Genomic DNA, 19,914 nt, shown 5'->3' with positions numbered 1-19,914 from the left:
ATATGCTTTTTTAAAATTCTTCCTGCCAAAATGGACAATTTCACATTTTTCCCACATTATACTCCATTTGCCAGATCTTTGCCCACTCATTTCACCTATCTATATCCCTTTGTAGCCACCTTATGTCTTCTTCACAACCTACTTTCCTAGCTATCTTTGTGTCATCAGCAAATCTAGCAACCATATCTTCAGTTCCTTCATCCAAGTCATTTATATAAATTACAAAAAGTTGAGGCCCCAGCAGGTCCCTATGGCAGACCACTCATTACATCTTGCCAACCAGAAAATGACCCATTTATGCCTACTTGCATGCTCTCTGTTTCCTAGCCAATCTTCTATCCATGCCAACCCCTACACCATGAGCTTTTATTTTCCACAATAACCTTATCCACGTTATCAAATGCCTTCTGGAAATCTAAGCACAGTACATCCACCAGTTCCCCTTTATCCACAGCACATGTTACTTTAGTTTAGAGATACAGCACTGAAACAGGCCCTTCGGCCCACCGAGTCTGTGCCGATCATCAACCACCCATTTATACTAATCCTATACTAATTCCATATTCCTACCACATCCTCACCTGTCCCTATATTTCCCTACCACCTACCTATACTAGGGGCAATTTATAATGGCCAATTAACCTACCAACCTGCAAGTCTTTGGCACGTGGGAGGAAACCGGAGCACCCGGAGGAAACTCACGCAGACACAGGGAGAACTTGCAAACTCCACACAGGCAGTGCCCAGAATTGAACCTGGGTCGCTGGAGCTGTGAGGCTGCGGTGCTAACCAGTGCGCCACTGTGCCGCCCCGGAGTTCTTCAAAGAACTCCAATAAATTGGTTAAACATGATTTTCATTTCACAAAACCTGATTACCATGAACTTTTCTAAGTGCCCTGCTACAATGTTCTTAATAATAGCTTCTAACGTCTTCCCTGTGACAGATGTTAAGATAACTGGCATGTAGTTTCCTCCTTTCTATCTCCTTCCCTTTTTGAATAAAGGAGTTACATTGGCTATTTTCCAATCTAATGGAACCTTCCCCGAATCTAGGGAATTTTGGAATATTAAAACCAGTGTATCAACTATCTCACTAACCACTTCTTTTAAGACCCATGGATGAAGTCCATCAGGACCTGGGGACTTGTCAGCCTCCAGCTCCAACAATTTGCTCAGCAATGCATTATCACTAATAAATTGAACATTTGTGCATTCTTTTGGAGGTCTACACTGCCATTAGGTCACCTGTCCCAGATGAGCAAATACAATGGATGTAATTTTTTGCTGTCATTGGATGCAATTACAATATTCGCAACCATCCTTGGGTGGACATATTATACACCAGACGGTAGGGAGTCCCTGCATGGTGTGGAGTTGGTGGGACAGCTCAGTCTTCCTTCTCTGTCTTCCTAGGTTACCCGGGTTTACCAGTGTAACCAAACAAAAGTTCTGTCCAACAATCTTAAGGTCATGGTCAATATTTTATGGTCTTTAGTAAACAATTATCTCACAGAAAAATGTATCTTGTAATCATATTCTGCTATTCCCATGATCAATATCACATTTGCTTATAAGAATGCAAAAACAAAAAGAGCATTCATCTCCACAGACCATTGTCAACTTCAGATAATGTCAAGCCCATTCCATCTACAGACTATCAACATCTGATAATTCGGAATAGGCTTTTTTTGCACTAAAGGATTTGAATTATCCAATAATTCAAATTAAGCAAGTAGACCATGCATACAACTTGCCTTTCAAGAGCTCTGTTCATTTCACTTAATTTCTTGAATTCTCCACGGTTCTCTGATGTAGTCAACTAAAACGTCAGAATATCTATCCTCTCTTGCAACCTATGTTATTCAATCATGATTATCACAAAGCTTTATTAAACAGACCAGTTTATATATATTCCATCTCCATACAGTAAATCAACCCACTGCACAATGTAAGGCATGACACATTCTGTTATCTTTTAAGTGGTGGTGTCTGATTTACAGAAAACTGATTCACTAAAGGTCATATAGATATGTAATTTTTAAAATATCTACCGCACACAAGCTAGTGGGAAGCTATATGAACAGAGATTTATACTGCTAAGACGGATTTAGGTCAAAGCCATGTACAGAAGCCCTTTGTTGAGATATTCAGCAAGCAGAGAAGAAAATAGTGATGATTATAATTACTATTTCACTGTCAATTGGTATTTCAATACCTGCAAAAGCTGATATTTTAATATAAAAAGACTCAAGTTTACTTCAGGCGGTGAGCAGAATGGCATATTAAACTAAATCAATGCCATTTTTACCACCAGTTACCTGTGGATAATATGTTGGCCCTGTAAATAATCTAAAGCCAAGGCCATCTCGCAGATATAAAGTTTCATTGCATCCTCTGTAAACTGGACATTTTGCTGAAGGTGATAGCGAAGGTCTCCACCTAAAAGAAGGTCAACCACCATAAACATATCTTCTTCATCTTGAAAGGAGTACCTAAAACACAGGAACAAAATACATTGAAGGAGCGTAATTTTCAACAAATAAATTATTCTGCAACACATTTTTCGTGCAGAATTTGAAATTCTTCTTAGAGCAATAACACCATTCTTCGAAACAGCGGTTTCTGTACATTTTTACAGCAGTGATACATCTCTAGGAAGTAAAACTTTATTTTTGAATTGATTACGGTTTTAAGCTACAACACTTGCATCTACCCCACAATGTGGAAAATCGCTGAGGTAGGTCCTGTCCACATAAATCAGGACAAATCTGATCTGGTCAATTACTATTCCATCAGTCTATTTTCAATTATCAGCAAAGTAATGAAAGGTGTCCTTGACAGTGCTATCAAGTGGCACTTACTCAGCAATAACCTGCTCACCGATGCTCAGTTTGGGTTCCTCCAGGGCCACTCAGCTTATTACGCCCTCGCTCCAAACATGGGCAAAATAGCTGAGTTCCAGAGGTGAGGTGGGAATGACTGCCCTTGATATCAAGGTGGCATCAAGGAGCCCTAGCCAAACTGAAGTCAACAGGAATCGGGGGGAAACTCTCCACTGGTTGGAGTTATACCTAGCACAAAGCAAGATGCTAGTGGTTGTTGAAGGCCAATCATCTCAACCCCAGGACATCCCCGAAGGAGTTCTTCAGGGCACTGTCTAGGCCCAACCATCTTCAGCTGCTTCATCAATGACCTTCCATCCAACATAAGGTCAGAGTGGAGATATTTGCCGATGATTGCAGTGTTCAGTAAAATTCGCAACTGATTCAGATACTGGAGCAGTCTGTGCCTGCATGCAGAAGGACCTGGGCAATATTCAGGCTTGGGCTGATAAGTAAGATTTGCACCACACAAGTGCGGGGCAATGACCATCTTGAACAAGAGAGAATCTAACCATCTCCGCATGACATTCAACAGCAATACCATTGCAAAAAATTCCCAGCATCAACATCCTGAGGGTTAACATTGACCAGAAACTGAACTGGAGTAGCCATATAAATACTGTGGCTACAAGAGCAGGCCAGAGGCTGGAATTCTGTGGAAAGTAACTCACCTCCTGACTCCCCAAAGCCTGTCCATTATCTACAAGGCACAAGTCAGTGGTGTGATGGAATACTCTCCACTTGCCTGGATAAATGCAGCTTCAACTTCATTCAAGAAGCTTGACACATCCAGGATAAAGCTTAGTTGGCACCCCATCCACCATCGGTGCACTGTGGCTGCATTGTGTACCATCTACAAGATGTATTGCAGCAACTTTCCAGGCCTCCTTCAAACGTACCTTCCAAACCCGGGATCTCTACTGCCTAGAAGGACAAGGGCAGCAGGGGCATGGGAACACCACCACCTGCAATTTCCCCTCCAAGTCACACACCATCCTGACTTGGAACTATGTCACCATTGCTGGGTTAAAATTCTGGAACTCCCTAACAGCACTGTGGGTGTACCAACACCATGTGGACTGCAGCAGTTCAAGTAAGCGACTCACCACCACCTGTCAAGACCAATTAAGGATGGGTCTTAAATGCTGGCTTTACCAGTGACGCTCACAGCCCATGAACACATTTTAAAAAAAAGTTACCATTTAATAGTTTTAGAACTCAATGCTGCCTTTTTAACAGCGTCGATGGTTGTAGGGGCAGATCCCTTCTTATTACCCTCGTAGGAGCCAAAATTCCTGGGTTCTGAGGGTGGTGCATCTTCTACCTGCCCCTTCTAAATCCTAGGAGCAGTTGTGGGTTTCCATTGCAGGGCTACTTAAAGCCCCAAAGATGTAGTGAAATAATGGTCATTGATCTCAGAGGGATCGATTATCTTCTGACTACAGCCCCTTTGCTCCCTATGCGACAATCATGTGTACAAAATGACCTCCTCAGCCCATCTCAGGCTTCAAGATCCTTTTCTCAGAGCAACAGATTGCCACACCAACTTATGGCACCTCATCAGGGCCGGTGGCTCTGTGGCAACTCTACAGTCATGATCCTCTCCCTCTTTGGCAGTTGGCAGGTGAAAGTCTTGCCCCACCACATTTCTGGCGGACATTGGGATCATAGCTATTCCAGGCTGTTAGTCTCCTTTTCACAAGAACTGCTAACTCTCGTTTTGTAGTTACTAGTGGTGTCCTACTTATCAGTTTCACACTACATAACTGCAGGCTAAATTGGATTCATACAGTTTCAAACTATACACAGAATTGTCAATCCTTTTATCCACTTAAATGACTATGTAAGTATTATATCTATTAAAATAGAGATGTTATCATTCAGAGGATATTTCATCAGCAGCACTCCTTTTAGTTCGTGAAAACGTGATAAACATTTGAGGGATAAAAATGGCAAAACAATCTCATTCATTTATCAACTGCATGTACAACAATAACTTTATAAAATACAGCCAGCTGGAATTTAGAAGAAGAAATTCACGCTAATGAGCCTCAATTTCTTTGATTTCATTTGAAAGTAGCTAGTAGCACTTCTGATGATGTGGTTTATTTTGACTTTCAGAAAGCTTTTGACAATGTTGTATTTGAAAAACATAATTAAACTAAGTTCCTCAAGAATCTAAGTTTAAAAATATAAGAAACAGAGATGACTTATGAGAAATGTAATGCCAGGCTGGCTAATATGTTGAGTGGAGTTCTACATGCATCACTGCTTGGACTCGTTTGTAAAGTGAATCATGATGCAGATAACAAGCTGGTCAAATGAAATGATAACACAAAAATATGTAGAGCAGAAGAGACAACAAAAAATTGTGAAAGGATTTATATAAGTTAATCAGTTAGGCAGACAGATAGCAAATGAAAGTCACTGCTGACTAAATGACATAAATCAGACATAGATGAAAAATGGTGGGGCTTAATCGTACAATGAATGAAATTGAATTAGTACAGGAAGACATAGAAAGGATTTGGGGACCAATTGTAGATAGGTCAATATCAATGTCTAGACAGTATAGGAAACCAATTAAGAAAGCTAATGAATGTTTAATGAATATTAGGAGAACAATAGACTATAAGCCAAATTCAACTCTTCCATTTGTGGAGTCTTGCTCGATGGGAGCATAGGTTGGAGTCTTGGGGCTATAGTATTATAGTCCAATCTCTGCACGTACTCCCAGTGAAAGAGATTCCAAATTGGAATTGCAGCCTTGCTCCATTCGTCCTTATAAGTCTGACAATTTAAGCTAAGTATCTACAATACATTTGTTAAATGACATCTAGATTACAGTATTCAAGTTTGTACCGAAAACACAAAAATGACACGCTTGTATTAAAAAGGCTACAAATAATAGAAACAAGACCTATCCCAAGTGGATATTGGGGAACACAAAGTCGGGTGAAGATATCAAAGGCAATGCTAAATGTCTTGTAGAATCCATTTGTGATGGTGAAAAAAATGCATCTAAAAAAACTGCGACAACTGATGTCCATGAAGTCTTGCTTACTCCATGTGAAGCTATGGAATAATATGCTAATATCCTACATAGTGTGGACTTGTGGGTACATTTTGTAAGGCTGCAAACCAACAGCAGGGCCTTACACACAGCCAATGAAAATTGGAAAATCACATTCAGGCTGCTCATGATTTTCTGACCACTGATTTTGTTGAAGTGGGCCTGGCAAAAATGTACCTTTTAATGTACTTAATAGAGGAGGCTTTTCATGACTATATGATCCATGGGATTCAGCAGGCTAGAATAAATGACTTTTTCCCACAATGGAAATTTACATGGAAATTCAATAATTGTCAAGTTTTCATTACTCTGTTGTTCTTTGTACTGGAGCATTGCATAGTTAATTAAAAACGTTTTACTTAATACTATGACTTCAGTTTTTTGTGTTGTTCCTACATTGCATCTACAAAGTGGACTTTACAAATCCATGCTCCTAGCTTACAGCCTTGTGCACTGGGTCTGTTTTTTTGGAAATTCGGTTTGTTATGATCCCCGTGGAGACCACCAACAAATCAAAAGAATGGAATCCACCAACTGACCACAATTTAGGAAACCAAAAACCAAACAGACAAGATTTCACTTTTATAAATTTTACTTTAACACTCAAACCAAAACCAACATAAATTACACTTGTACTAACAGTTAAATCATGATCGATGTATATATATCTTAAAGATTACACATTCATTGGCAGATGCAACAAAGGTGGCCCTTACTAGTCCTCTGAACAGGCTTATCAGCAAGATGGTATCAAACAATCCCACAGTACAACAAAATCAGGATCTTCCTCAGGTAGTTTTTTTTTTAAGTTCAGTCCTCCAGGTTACAGATACGGAAATAATGAGGTCCCGTCAATAACAAGTGATGCAATCTTCTCTTTTGTTGCATCTCCAACAACCTCGTTCTTGCCCATTATCGCCCTGATGGCGTGGCACCCTGGATAACTCTTTCAGTCAACCAAGACAGCTGCCCTAAGTCACTCAACAGTGGTTAGCTCTCAGTTTAGGCTCCTTTGCCTACAGTCAAACTGTTTCCACCAGTTGCTTTATAGTCTGATACTATTCCAAGCGCCTCTCTAGAAGCCTGTCTCTTTAAACAATAAGTGACTGATATTTCTATCTACTACAGAGTCCTTGTCAACTGTCAAAAGTCTTCTGGTAAAAACTGAAACCTAACCTCCAGACACATGTCCTTGGTAAAAAGAAATGTTTGTTTGTTCTCAGTCACAGGATTGTTTGTTTGTCTAAGCTGGGTTTTCCACCTGAGAACCTGGAAGCCCTTTAGTTTCAATTTCAAATCTGGGATTGTCTCCAAAAAAACAAACACAAGCTGTATATAACTCAATCACAGGATGTAAAGATCTGCACACCCACAGGATTCTCTCTCCGTTCCTTTAAATGGATGGAACGTCCTGTGATCCAGCTTGACGTTTGCACTAGAATTCTTGTTATGCGTCTCCCGTGTGCAAAGCTCTGGGTTGGATACACTAATTCATAAAACTTACCCATATATATATACACACACACACTATAAGTACCGTAGCATATAGAATATTAATTGGTATAGACAACTATTACCCAACTTAGAAAGTGAAATGCTTAAACAAGGCCAGAAGAAATACACAGAATTAGTGAATTTCTAACGATTATTGGGAAAATCTTTTTCACTCAAAGAGTGAGGAACTGAACAACAAGGTCATTGGGGAAAATATAATTGGATGTTATATAATTAGAGGGTTAGTGGTCTGCAGGTATATGGTTTCCTAAATTTAGTTTTACTATGAATTGCCAAATGTCGTTTTCAAAGTGGAAAAATTATTTAGGCTTTTAACATACCAGTGCCAATTCTCCATAAGACTCACATCTGCACATTTATCAACTTTTTAAAAAAGTAGATTGCCTTATGCTTTATCAGATTTGAATTCTGTCCACAATTCTATTTCCAGTTAACAGGCAGATCCCATAACAAGATCATTAATTTACTTTTTAATAATAAAGAGCAAAGAACAAAGAAAATTACAGCACAGGAACAAGCCCTTCGGCCCTCCAAGCCTGCGCCGATCCAGATCCTCTATCTAAACATGACTCCTATTTTCTAAGGGTCTGTATCTCTTTGCTTCCTGCCCATTCATGTATCTGTCTAGATACATCTTAAAAGACGCTATCGTGCCCGCGTCTACCACCTCCGCTGGCAACGCGTTCCAGGCACCCACCACCCTCTGCGTAAAGAACTTTCCACGCATATCCCCCCTAAACTTTTCCCCTCTCACTTTGAACTCGTGACCCCTAGTAATTGAATCCTCCACTCTGGGGAAAAAGCTTCTTGCTATCCACCCTGTCTATACCTCTCATGATTTTGTACACCTCAATCAGGTCCCCCCTCAACCTCCGTCTTTCTAATGAAAATAATCCTAATCTACTCAACCTCTCTTCATAGCTAGCGCCCTCCATACCAGGCAACATCCTGGTGAACCTCCTCTGCACCCTCTCCAAAGCATCCACATCCTTTTGGTAATGTGGCGACCAGAACTGCACGCAGTATTCCAAATGTGGCCGAACCAAAGTCTTATACAACTGTAACATGACCTGCCAACTCTTGTACTCAATACCCCGTCCGATGAAGGAAAGCATACCGAATGCCTTCTTGACCACTCTATTGACCTGCGTTGCCACCTTCAGGAAACAATGGACCTGAACACCCAAATCTCTCTGTACATCAATGTTCATTATTTGTTTATTGGAAACAACAAAAAATGCTGCAAATGTTTTTATTCAACATTATTAATACAGATGTGTATTTTTCATGCTTCATTATACATTTGACCCATTCATTCTGTAATCATCCAGAACTACACAAAACCATATCAGGTTCACCAGCAAACTACACAAAAGAAAACCAATGAACCTCCAAATGCAGAATAGTAATCTGAACCATTTACGAACGAACACTGTTGATATTCAATTCAACATTAACATAACATTACTTAAGCTTACCAAAAATGTTCCAATGGTACTTGATAGCCACACTAAAGTGCTGCATACTCTAATTGTAATTTATACCATTCACATATTCAGTTAAATTTTCCTAAACCTTTCTACAGAATTTCCCCTTCCATGCAGTAGAACAAAGATTGCCTGTGAATCTAGTGCACTGGCAGTATCCCTAAATGTAACTGAATCCTCTTTCATTGACACTCTAAGCATTCATGCTTGCTATCATATTGAGAAAAAAAACATTGCCTCTAAATTTATGTTGGCTATTGTAAAATAACACTGAACATCAGAAAAAAGTAACACTAATAGAAAGGTTAAAAGATTTGGTACTTAATTGCGTTTGAATAAGATCTTCAGACACTGAAGATCCAATTGAGATCCTATTCAAATCTCCTTAACAGCAGGGAAGAAGAATATATCCTCTCGCAATGCCGTGGAAATGACTTGAGGTTAAGGCTGAGAAACAAATATTCAGTGATACAACATGCGATTTTTGCAGTTTGAAATAGGAGAAATTGTTTTTTTAAAAATTTGTTTTCCGGTTTTGATTTGCCATAATTATTTTTCCCCGCAGTTCAAGGAAATACCAATTAAGCAATTGGTTGACTAAACTGCTGCTTATACAGGGAGGTTTACTGATGCTGTTGCCGGGGGTGGGGGGGCTGGTGGGTTGGAGTTTAAACTAATTTGGCAGGGGGATGGGATACAGAGTGGCGGTACAGTAGGGGATGATGCACAGCCAAATATAGAACAGAAACTAAGTCAATCTGGAAGGCAGAGTAAATATAGACCTGTGAAGGCACAAGTGAATAATGTAAGGCTGGATTGCATCTATTTTAATGTAAGGAGTCTTACTAGTAAGGCAGATGAATTGAGGGTGTTGATTAACACATGGGAATATGATATTATTGCTATCACAGAGACATGGTTGAGGGAAGGACAGGACTGGCAGCTCAATATTCCAGGGCATAGAATCTTCAGGTGTGACGGAGTTGGGGGGGGGGGCGTAAAAGAGGAGGTGCTATTGCACTATTGATCAAGGAGTCAATTACTGCAGTAATGAGGGATAATATCTTAGAAGGTTCCTCAAATGAGGCCATATGGGTAAAACTTAGAAACAAAAAGAGGGCAATCACTTTGCTGGGAGTGTATTACAGGCCTCAAAACAGTCGGGGAGAGATAGAGGAGCAGATATGTAGGCAAATCTCAGAGATGTAAAAATAATAGGGTAATAATAGTCGGGGATTTCAACTTCCCCAATATTAACTGGGATAGTCTTAGTGCAAAAGGCTTAAAGGGGGCAGAATTCTTAAAATGCATCCAGGGGAGCTTTTTGAGCCAGCACGTAGAAAGTCCTACAAGAGAAGGAGCGGTACTGGACCTAATCTTAGGGAATGAAGCTGGACAAGTGGTAGAAGTGCCGGTGGGGGAGCATTTCAGAGATAGTATCCATTACTCTGTAAGATTTAAGGTAGTTATGGAAAAGGACAAAGAGGAACCGGAAATAAAGGAATTGGGGGAAGGCTGATTTCAATCTGATAAAACAGGATCTGGCCAAAGTAGATAGGGAGCAGCTACTTGTAGGAAAGTCTACATCAGACCAGTGGGAGTCATTCAAAGAGGAAATAGCGAGAGTTCAGGGCCAACATGCTCCCGTAAAGGTGAAGGGTAGGATCAACAAGTCCAGGGAACCCTAGATGTCAAGGGATATAGAAGATTGGATAAAGAAAGAAAAGGAGGCTTATGGCAGATTCAGAGGGCTGAAAATAGCAGAGGCCCTAGAGAAGTATAGAATATGTAGGGGAGGGGGGTACTTCAAAACAGTAATTAGGAGAGCGAAGAGGGAGCATGAAAAATCACTGGCAGGCCAGATAAAGGAAAATCTCAAAGCATTTTATAAGTATATTAAGGGCAAGAGGATAACCAGGAAAGAGTGGGGCCCATTAGGGACCAAAGTGGCAATCTGTGTATGGAGCCAGAGGACGTAGGTGAGGTTTTAAATGATTACTTTTCATCTGTGTTCACCACGGAGAAGGACGATGTAGGTCTAGAGATCAGGGAGGGGAATTGTGTTATGCTTGAACAAATTAGCATTGAAAGGGAGGAGGTATTAGTGGTTTTAGCGGGCTTAAAAGTGGATAAATCCCCAGGCCCAGATGAGATGTATCCTAGGCAGTTATGTGAGGCAAGGGAGGAGATTGCAGGGGCTCTAACACAAATTTTCAAATCCTCTTTGGCCAGAGAAGAGGTGCCAGAGGACTAGAGGATAGTGAATGTGGTACTATTATTTAAGAAGGGTAGTAGGGATAAACCAGGTAATTACAGGCCAGTGAGTCTAACATCAGTGGGAGGGAAACTCTTGGAAGAAAATTCTGAGGGACAGGATTAATCTCCACTTGGAGCAGCAGGGATTAATTAAGGATAGTCAGCATGGCTTTGTCAGGGGGAGCTCATGTCTAACAAATTTGATTGAATTTTTCGAGGTGACGACTAGGTGTGTAGATGAGGGTAAAACAGTTGATGTAGTCTACATGGACTTCAGTAAGGCTTTTGACAAGGTCCCGCATGGGAGATTGGTCAAGAAGGTAAGAGCCCACGGAATCCAGGGCAATTTGGCAAATTGGATCCAAAATTGGTTTCGTGGTAGGAGGCAGAGGGTGATGGTTGAGGGTTGTTATTAAAATTGGAAGCCTGTGACCAGTGGTGTACATTAATGATTTGGATGTGAATATAGAAGGTATGATCAATAAATTCACAGATGACAGGAAAATTAGTGGTGTCATAAATCGTGAGGAGGAAAGCCTTACATTATAGGACGATATAGACGGGCTGGTAAGATGGGCGGAGCAGTGGCAAATGGAATTTCATCCTGAGAAGTGTGAGGTGATGCATTTTGGGAGGACTAAACAATGGATGGTAGGACCCTAGGAAGTACAGAGGGTCAGAGGGACCTTGCTGCACTTGTGCATAGATCACTGAAGGCAGCAGCACAGGTAGATAAGGTGGTTAGGAAGGCATACGGGATACTTGCCTTTATTAGCCGAGATATAGAATATAAGAGCAGGGAGGTTATGATGGAGTTGTATAAAATGCTAGTTAGGCCACAGCTGGAGTACTGTGTACAGTTCTGGTCGCTACACTATAGGAAGGATGTTGCTTGGACTGGAGCATTTCAGCTGTGAAGAGAGACTGGATATGCTAGGGTTGTTTTTCTTAGAACAGAGAAGGCTGAGTGGAGACCTGATTGAGGTATACAAAATTATGAGAGACATAGATAGGGTAGATAGGAAGAAACTTTTTCCCTCCGCAGGGGTGTCGATAGCCAGGGGGCATAGATTTAAGGTAAGGGTTAGGTGTTTAGAGGGGATTTGACGGAAAGAAAATTACCCAGAGGGTGGTTGGGATCTGGAACACACTGCCTGAAGAAGTGGTAGAGGCAGGAACCCTCAAAACATTTAAGAAGCATTTAGATGAGCACTTGAAATGCCATAGCATACAAGGCTATGGGCCAAGTGCTGGAAAATGGGATTAAAATAGCTAGGTGCTTAATGCCGGCATGGACACGATGGGCCGAAGGGCCTGTTTCTGTGCTGCATAACTCTATGCTGGCAATCATCACCAGTAGTGCTTAACATATTGTGTGGCCGTAAGTTCCAAAGTGCAATGGATAGCATAACATTGGCACTACATGTTCCAAACTAGAGGCTGTGCTCTTTTTCTTAGACTTCTGTTCCTTCCAAGGTCCAATCGCCTAGAATTATCTTCTTTCAGTGCATTGGCACATTTTCTTTTGAAGCTTATTCTTGCAAATAGGAGAGCCAGAAATTTGTATGTACTTACCATGCTACAAGCATGGATGGCTGCAACCTTGTATCTGGGCCAGCATTTATTCTCCTGTACACTTATGAATGCTTGTCATCCCCATTCATACCAAAATCCTGTCCAGTCCTTTCTGCTATGTATTTTCTCTACAGTTATACATGCATTTCACAAGGATCATGTAATTATCATGTCTGGGTATAGGAACTGCAAACTACTAAGTGTCAGAGGAAACGTAACTGTTTTAATTTACCCAAGAACATATTGCTGGACACTAGGGTAGACCATGGTGCCGTGGTAATGCCACTGAACTAGTAATCTAAAGGCCCAGGCTAATGCCCTGGGAACACTGGTTCAAATGCCAGCACGACAGCTGCTGGAATTTAAATTCAATTAATTTCAATTAACCAGCAATGTGGTTGACTCTTAACTGCTCTCTGAAAAGGTGTTGCAAGCCACGGCCTTGTCCAGGGCACTTTGGGATGGACAACAAATGCTGGCCTTGCCAGCAACACCCATAACTCAGGTGTGCAACCCACTCACATACGCGCAGACATACAATGAAAATCATGCTGCCAAATCAAATGGGATAGACCAGACCTTCAGAGTGCTGAAACAACTCTTTTGCTGCCTGGACCACTCTGGAGGAGTCCTGCAGTACTTGGCAGAGTGGGTGTCAAGATTTGTGGTGGTCTGCTGTCCTCAGGGCACAGCCTTTGCCAACAGCTATATGTGACCAGCTGAGGAGGAGCATGAGAAGGAGGAGTTGCAGTAGGAGGAGGAAGAGAAAGGGAGAAGGCAACCTAGACAGCCTCTTTCTGGCCAAACTGTCCGTGAAGAACTCATCCAGTAACTGTAACCCCAATTCCCCATTCCCCAACAGTGCTACACTTTAGCTTCTCTCTGTCACTAACCATCATAGCACCTGTTTGGCCACAATGTAGAAATAAAGCCATCACAAAAGATACATTCCAAGCCAGATTTATAAGTGCAATCACGCTATATTGCATGCAAAATAATCACCTTTGTGTGTTCCCTTAGTGTCTGCCATCCGTGTGTCTGGCCTAGTGTTCCTATGCAGTGCTACCCTAGTGGCTGCAGCATGGCTGGTGGAACGTAGCTGACTTTCAGTGGTGGAGACTGCAGATGGCCTTGGAGGACAACCGCGAGTGGCTCTGGGCCTAGAAGGAGCAACTGCGGACTGCACCACCTTGGCATGAGGGACAGCAGCCTGGGCTGCTGGCTAACAGACAACAGCAAGGGCACTGGCAGAGTGGCAGGGGTGGGAAGACTAATGCTTTCTTCCTGAGAAAGGACAGAAGGTTCATACTCCATGTAGCCACTGCCATTGTCTTGGCACAGTGCCTAAGCGATCCCAATAGTCTATTGGAGGAAAGATTCCTGGACTGCTGTGAGAACCTGTAAGCCCCTTTGAACACTGTAATCCATCGGCATGATGACAGCAGTCTCAGCTTGCATGGCAGCACTCACATATTGGGTGGATGCTGCTTGTGCTGCAATGGAAGCTGTAATATCAGCCATCAGATGCTGCATCATGGTTGGGTCTGCAAGTGTGCAAATGGAATGAACCACCATTTCCATACTGGAAAGGATGGGTTTCAAGCTCTACACAAAGTCCTGTGCCAAGTTGGTCCTGGACTCCACTATTCTCCTCAGCATTGACTGCAGGCTTTCTGACAGGCCTGTCAATGCACCTAGAATTTCATCGTGCATACCCATCAGCGTTCTACTGTCGGCTGCCCTATCGATGTGCTCACCGAAGTTCTCTACGGTAGAACTTGTGTGCGTCTTTCGCTGCAGCGAGCTGGTTCCTGTGCTAACCTTGCCTCATACCCAGTGTCTCACCACATGCAGATCCCACCACAAAGCTATCCTCTAAATTAAGCGCAGTGTCAGTATCTGAGCTGGTGACTGCAAGTGTGAAATCAAGTGATGGTACAACTTAATCATTTCTGCCTTCTTGCTGTTCCTCCACTTCCTGGTCAGGTTGCATTTCTTGGATATCTGGAAAGAGAAAGGCTCAAAAATAAAGTTGTGCTGCGAAATGGAGATGCCAAAGAAAGATGTGCATGCATGCACCAGCTGCAGACTGTAAATCAGAAGAGAGTGTGGGATGTGAGGAGGATTAGGTATAAAGATACTGTGACCTTTGATGGTTTCAGGCTTGCCACTGGCCATGGTCTCAGCAATGTCCATCACAAATACAGCCAGCACTGTTTCATTCATGGAGGTTAGGACATGCAGCTGTGCCTGTTCCCCATCCGGTAAGATCCTGCAGCCTCAGTTTTGCGCCACTTTGTCCTGCAAGAGAGAGGGAGGTGCATCAGTGAACATCATGCAATCTGTTTGTGCAATTGGCTGTCAAGGTTGAATAGCGAGCAGTGTTTGCAATCTGAAAAGATGTGGGTGTGAGGCTTGCAACAGTGTTAAGTGTGTGAGGGTGCAGTGAAGCATATGAATGTCAAGTATGAGTCCTGATTGATAGAGACTGTTGGCAGGTGAGTGATGAGGGTGCGGTGAATTGAACAGTGTCTGAGATTAATGGTATAGTTGGTAGAATATGGCATTTTAAGATGCACCCAATGGCCCACCAGCATGTAAGCGAATTATTTATTTCCTCTAGCAAAAAAATCATCAGTCACCTGCTTAATACAAGCATGGAGTGCAAACTTGGCTGATGCCAGCGCTATCCCCATTGGCAGCCTCAATGGAGCTTGAGATGTAGAGGTTAAGAGATGAAGTGGCCTTGACTTCATCAGGTATTACTGAGCTGGCTGCAGCAGTTGGCTGAAGGTCTTCTTGTAGGACATGACAGAAATCTGCTGCTGCCTCCCTGGAAAAATGAAACCTCCCGATACATCATGCCACAGGTAAATTCTTCTGGGCCTATAAACTCTGTTGAATAAACATTCTTCTCTTCCAGCTGTGGTTCTTTTCACCCTTTTATTTTCTTCTTCCACCTCCTTCCAGCATGGGATTTCTAGAAGCACCTCCATGAAAAAAGGTGGAATTCTACAAGTCCTTTCACATTCCAGAGCCTAGGAAAGTGAATAAAACAGCATTTACTAACTTTAAGAACAACTTACTCACAAGCTAATGCAAGAAAAATGAATCCAAAAGCACCAAACAGATTTACCAGAGAGCTGTTGAGGATCCCTTTAAATACTGTTTGAAATGGCCTTCTCCAGCCTATGGATTGTAGGTGGCAGCAAGAAATGGTAAAGTTAGGAAGTTGATCAGTTTGAGTGCCAGGGAAGTAAGGAGACCAAATTCATCTCCGACATGTTTTGGTTTCAACATTAGTAAAGAACAGATCATAAATTATGTAGTTACACAAACAACTGCACACAAAAGCTTTAATAGTGTCCCCGAGGGACTAAAAGTCTTACGCACTGGGATTAACACTAAATATACTGATCTTGGTTTTAAAATTAGCTGTTAAAGAGAAAGTAAATCAATTACTAACACAGAAGACTAAAAACAACTGTAGAATGTAAATTTTTTTGAGTTGCTTTTATAAAGTAACAGTTAAAATGTGGAACAAACTTGGGAGAAAAGGCTACTGCAAAACCGATAGTTGAATCAACCATAATGTCATGCTCCAATTAACATTATAGTAAAGAGAACAACTGTAAAGTTAATATAATGATGGTATTCAAATGAACAAACCCACTTCGTGTGAGACCACAATGAGACTGAACACACATACTGGGGTTGGGGGGGGGTGGGGGAAAGAGGGGAACTTTTATTCAGGCAGCGGTAGGCTCGACGTGCAGAAAAAGTGACGCCAAGATCCCCGCATTGCTTCTTTTCCAGAAAGCCGACCAAATCTAGTGTCAATCAAGCACTAAAGTGGACAGCAGCGGCCTTCCACAGGATCAAAGGACCCTGTCACCAGAAGTCCCGCCCTTGGAGAGCTGTCGGCCAATCAGAGGCTGGCAGCTGCATCGCCACCACAGGGGCTTCTGCTGGAGGTGCGCCTACTGGAGGCCAAAAAGCGTCACTGGACCCAGACCACAAGTAGGTCAAGGCAGGAGGGGTCCCGCGGGGGTTGGTAGGTTGGTAGGTAGGGCAGGGGAGTGGCTCTCAGAGGGCACCCCCCCCCCCCCAACTTCCCGATGCCGGGTCCCTTGTTCAGGCACTGTGCCTTTAAATGAGGGACCCACCCACACCCACGCCTGCACCCGGAGCCAGTAAGCAGCCCACACGGTTTTCCGTGCCGTGCTACCCAAGCGACAACAGGCCCGCCCGCCGCACAGCTAATTGCGGCTGTGGCAGGAAGCGGCCCTCAATTGCCCAGTTAAGGGACTCAATTGGTGGCAGAGCAAGAAGATCGTTCACAGGCCTCCCCGCCCGGACTACATTTTGGCAGAGGTGGGAGGGTGGCGGGAACACCCCCTGCTACCGTCTCGCTCGATTTTATGCTCTCCTGCCTCCAAACCCACTGCGGGGGAAAAGCATAAAATTCCCCCGATGTATACCCTTGGTGAGAGGGCCAGCTCTCTTCCACCCTGAACCTTTACACCAATTAAATTATGCATATGAACTGTTATGAAGTCAGGTATACATTTACAACTTACTGTACATAGGTAAGGCTTATCAGTATCAAATGCATAAGCAATTATTCTGCAGTCATTTGAAACATGTTCCTGCTCATCAAATATTTTGATAATGACTGCATAGGAACAGGAGGAGGCCATTCACCTCCACGAGCCTGTTCCACCATTTAATAAGATCATGGTTGGTGTGTATTTTAACTCTATCCACCTGTCTTGGCTTCAAATCCCTTAATACCTCAATCTATTGAACTCAAGATTTAAAATTATGAATTGAGCATCAATGAGAGAGCTCCACATCTTTACCACCCGATGCGTGAAGAAGTGTTTCCTACTTTCTCTCTTGAATGGCCTGGCTCTGAGTTTGTTATGTCTCCTTGTGCTGGACCTTCTCGTGAGTGGAAAACGTTTCTTTCTATCCACCCTATCAATTCCTTTCAAAATCGAAAAAACCTCAATTGCATCCCACCTTAAAGTTTTATATTCCAGGGAATATAAGCCCAGTTTATGTAATCGCTCCTCATAATCTAACCCTTGGAGCTGTGCCAACGTACTGGTGAATCTGCACAATACTCCTTCCAAAGCCAATAAATCCTATCTAAAGTGTGGTGTCCACAACTGTACACAGTACTCCAAATGTGGTCTAACTAGAGCGTTATTATAGCTGTAGCAACACTTACTCCCCCTTTAAGTTCTAGCCCTTTAGTTATAAGGCCTAAGGGGAAAAGATCATTAGCCCCCCAAAAACAGACATGTGAATTGTGATATGGGATTGACCTGCAGCTGTTTCTTCTGATGCAGGCAGATGCAAACTTCTTGCTTCCTGCTAATTTAAATGATAGTAGTGTGTGGCCCTGTGTTAACATGCTGCTGAGTCACTGCACACTTCTGTAGTGGCCCAAGTTTGTGCAAGGCTCATACCACTTAAAGCTAGTTTACACTTCTTAAAAGGCAGCCTGCAGCTCCATAAAGGGAGCGGTATTCTGGCTGCATCAGGTACTGGATGTGGCTGGGGATGAGTGTCTGATCTGCAAAATGAGTGAATATGGCATTTTAGGGCAGAAAGCGTACTCTGAGATACTCCGATGCAGCATAAGAGGCCTTGGTGCAGGAGGTAGACAGGATGAGTGAGATTCTCTATCCAAAGGGACCAATGACACCTGCCAGACAAACTTTGCAAAGGCAATGGGACCAGATAACCACCTCTGAGGACCTGCATGCAGTGCATGAAGAATGACGATCAAGGTCAGTGAAATCAACTTCAAATGCCATATCCTTACAAATAAACCACTTGCTTCACATACTGCTCAATTCACCACACCACCATCACTTACCCACCGGCAATCTCTATTCACCATGACTCATTCCTCACATTCATAGCTTTACCCTTACACACTTAGCACTGCTGCAAGCCTCACACCCACATCTCACAGTTATACACATTGCGAGCTATTCAACCATGACAGGCATGTCACCCAAATGCATTCTACCACACTCACCGACGCACTTTCCTCTCTCTCACAGGACAAGGTGAAGCAAAACTGCAGGCAGCAGCCTCTAACCGGTGGGAGACAGGCATGGCTGCATGTCCTCACCCTGATGCAGGAGACGGTACTTGCCATCATTGGAGCAGCCAGGACTGATGCCAGGGCCAGTGGCAGGGCTGAAACAATTGAAGATGATAGTATGTGCATATCTAATCCTCCTCACATCCCACAATATCTTCTGATTTGCAAGATGCAAATGGTTTAAGGATGCAACTCTTGCTTTTGCCCCACCCTCATCACAAGCCTACAAGAACACAAGAATACAAGAAATAGGAGCAGGAGTAGACCATATGGCCCATCAAGCCTGCTCCACCATTCAATACAATCATGGTTGATCTTGGGCTTCAATTCCACTTTCCTGCTCACTCCCCATATCCCTTGATTCCCTGCAAAACCAAAAATCTATCTATCCCAGCCTTAAATGTATTCAATGATGGAGCATCCACAACCTTCTGGGGTAGAGAATTCCAAAGATTCACAACCCCTTGAGTGAAGTAATTTCTCCTCATCACAGTCCTGAATGATTGACTCCTTATCCTGAGACTGTGTCCCCGTGTTCTAGATTCCATGACCAGTGGGAACAATCTCTCAGCCTCTACCCTATCAAGCCCTTTCAGAATCCTGTATGTCTCAATTAGATCGCCTCTTATTCTACTGAACTCCAGAGAATATAGGCCCAATTTACTCAGCCTCTCATCATAAGACAACCTCCTCATCCCAGGGACCAATTTAGTAAATCTTTGCTGTACTGCTTCCAGTGCAAGTATATCCTTTCTTAAATATGGAGACCGAAACGGCACACAGTATTCCAGGTGCAGTCTCACCAAAGCCCTGTACAATTTCAGTAAGACTTCTTTGTTCTTGTACTCCAATCCCCTTGTAATAAAGGCCAACATGCAATTTGCCTTCCTAATAGCCTGCTGTGCCTGCATGTTAACTTTGTGTGTTCCTTGTACGAGTACCCCCCAGTCTCTCTGAACATCAACACTTACCAGTTTAACAACTTTAAAAAATATTGCTTT

The 19,914-nt window shown here is 42.7% G+C and overlaps 1 protein-coding gene across 9 annotated transcripts in view; it reads right to left on the bottom strand.

The window, feature by feature from the left end:
- Positions 1-19,914, bottom strand: part of LOC137380605 (serine/threonine-protein kinase 32C) — a 389,529-nt gene that overhangs the window by 65,050 nt on the left and 304,565 nt on the right. For all 9 annotated transcript variants that reach the window (XM_068052681.1, XM_068052684.1, XM_068052686.1 and 6 more), the window contains exon 4: positions 2,320-2,493. In XM_068052681.1, coding sequence (XP_067908782.1) covers positions 2,320-2,493 — 174 coding nt within the window. The remainder of the gene's footprint in view (positions 1-2,319; positions 2,494-19,914) is intronic.

This window comes from Heterodontus francisci, chromosome 20 (genome assembly GCF_036365525.1).
Source record: "Heterodontus francisci isolate sHetFra1 chromosome 20, sHetFra1.hap1, whole genome shotgun sequence".
Lineage (NCBI taxonomy): Eukaryota > Metazoa > Chordata > Chondrichthyes > Heterodontiformes > Heterodontidae > Heterodontus > Heterodontus francisci.
This window is presented reverse-complemented; position numbering and strand designations above follow the sequence as displayed.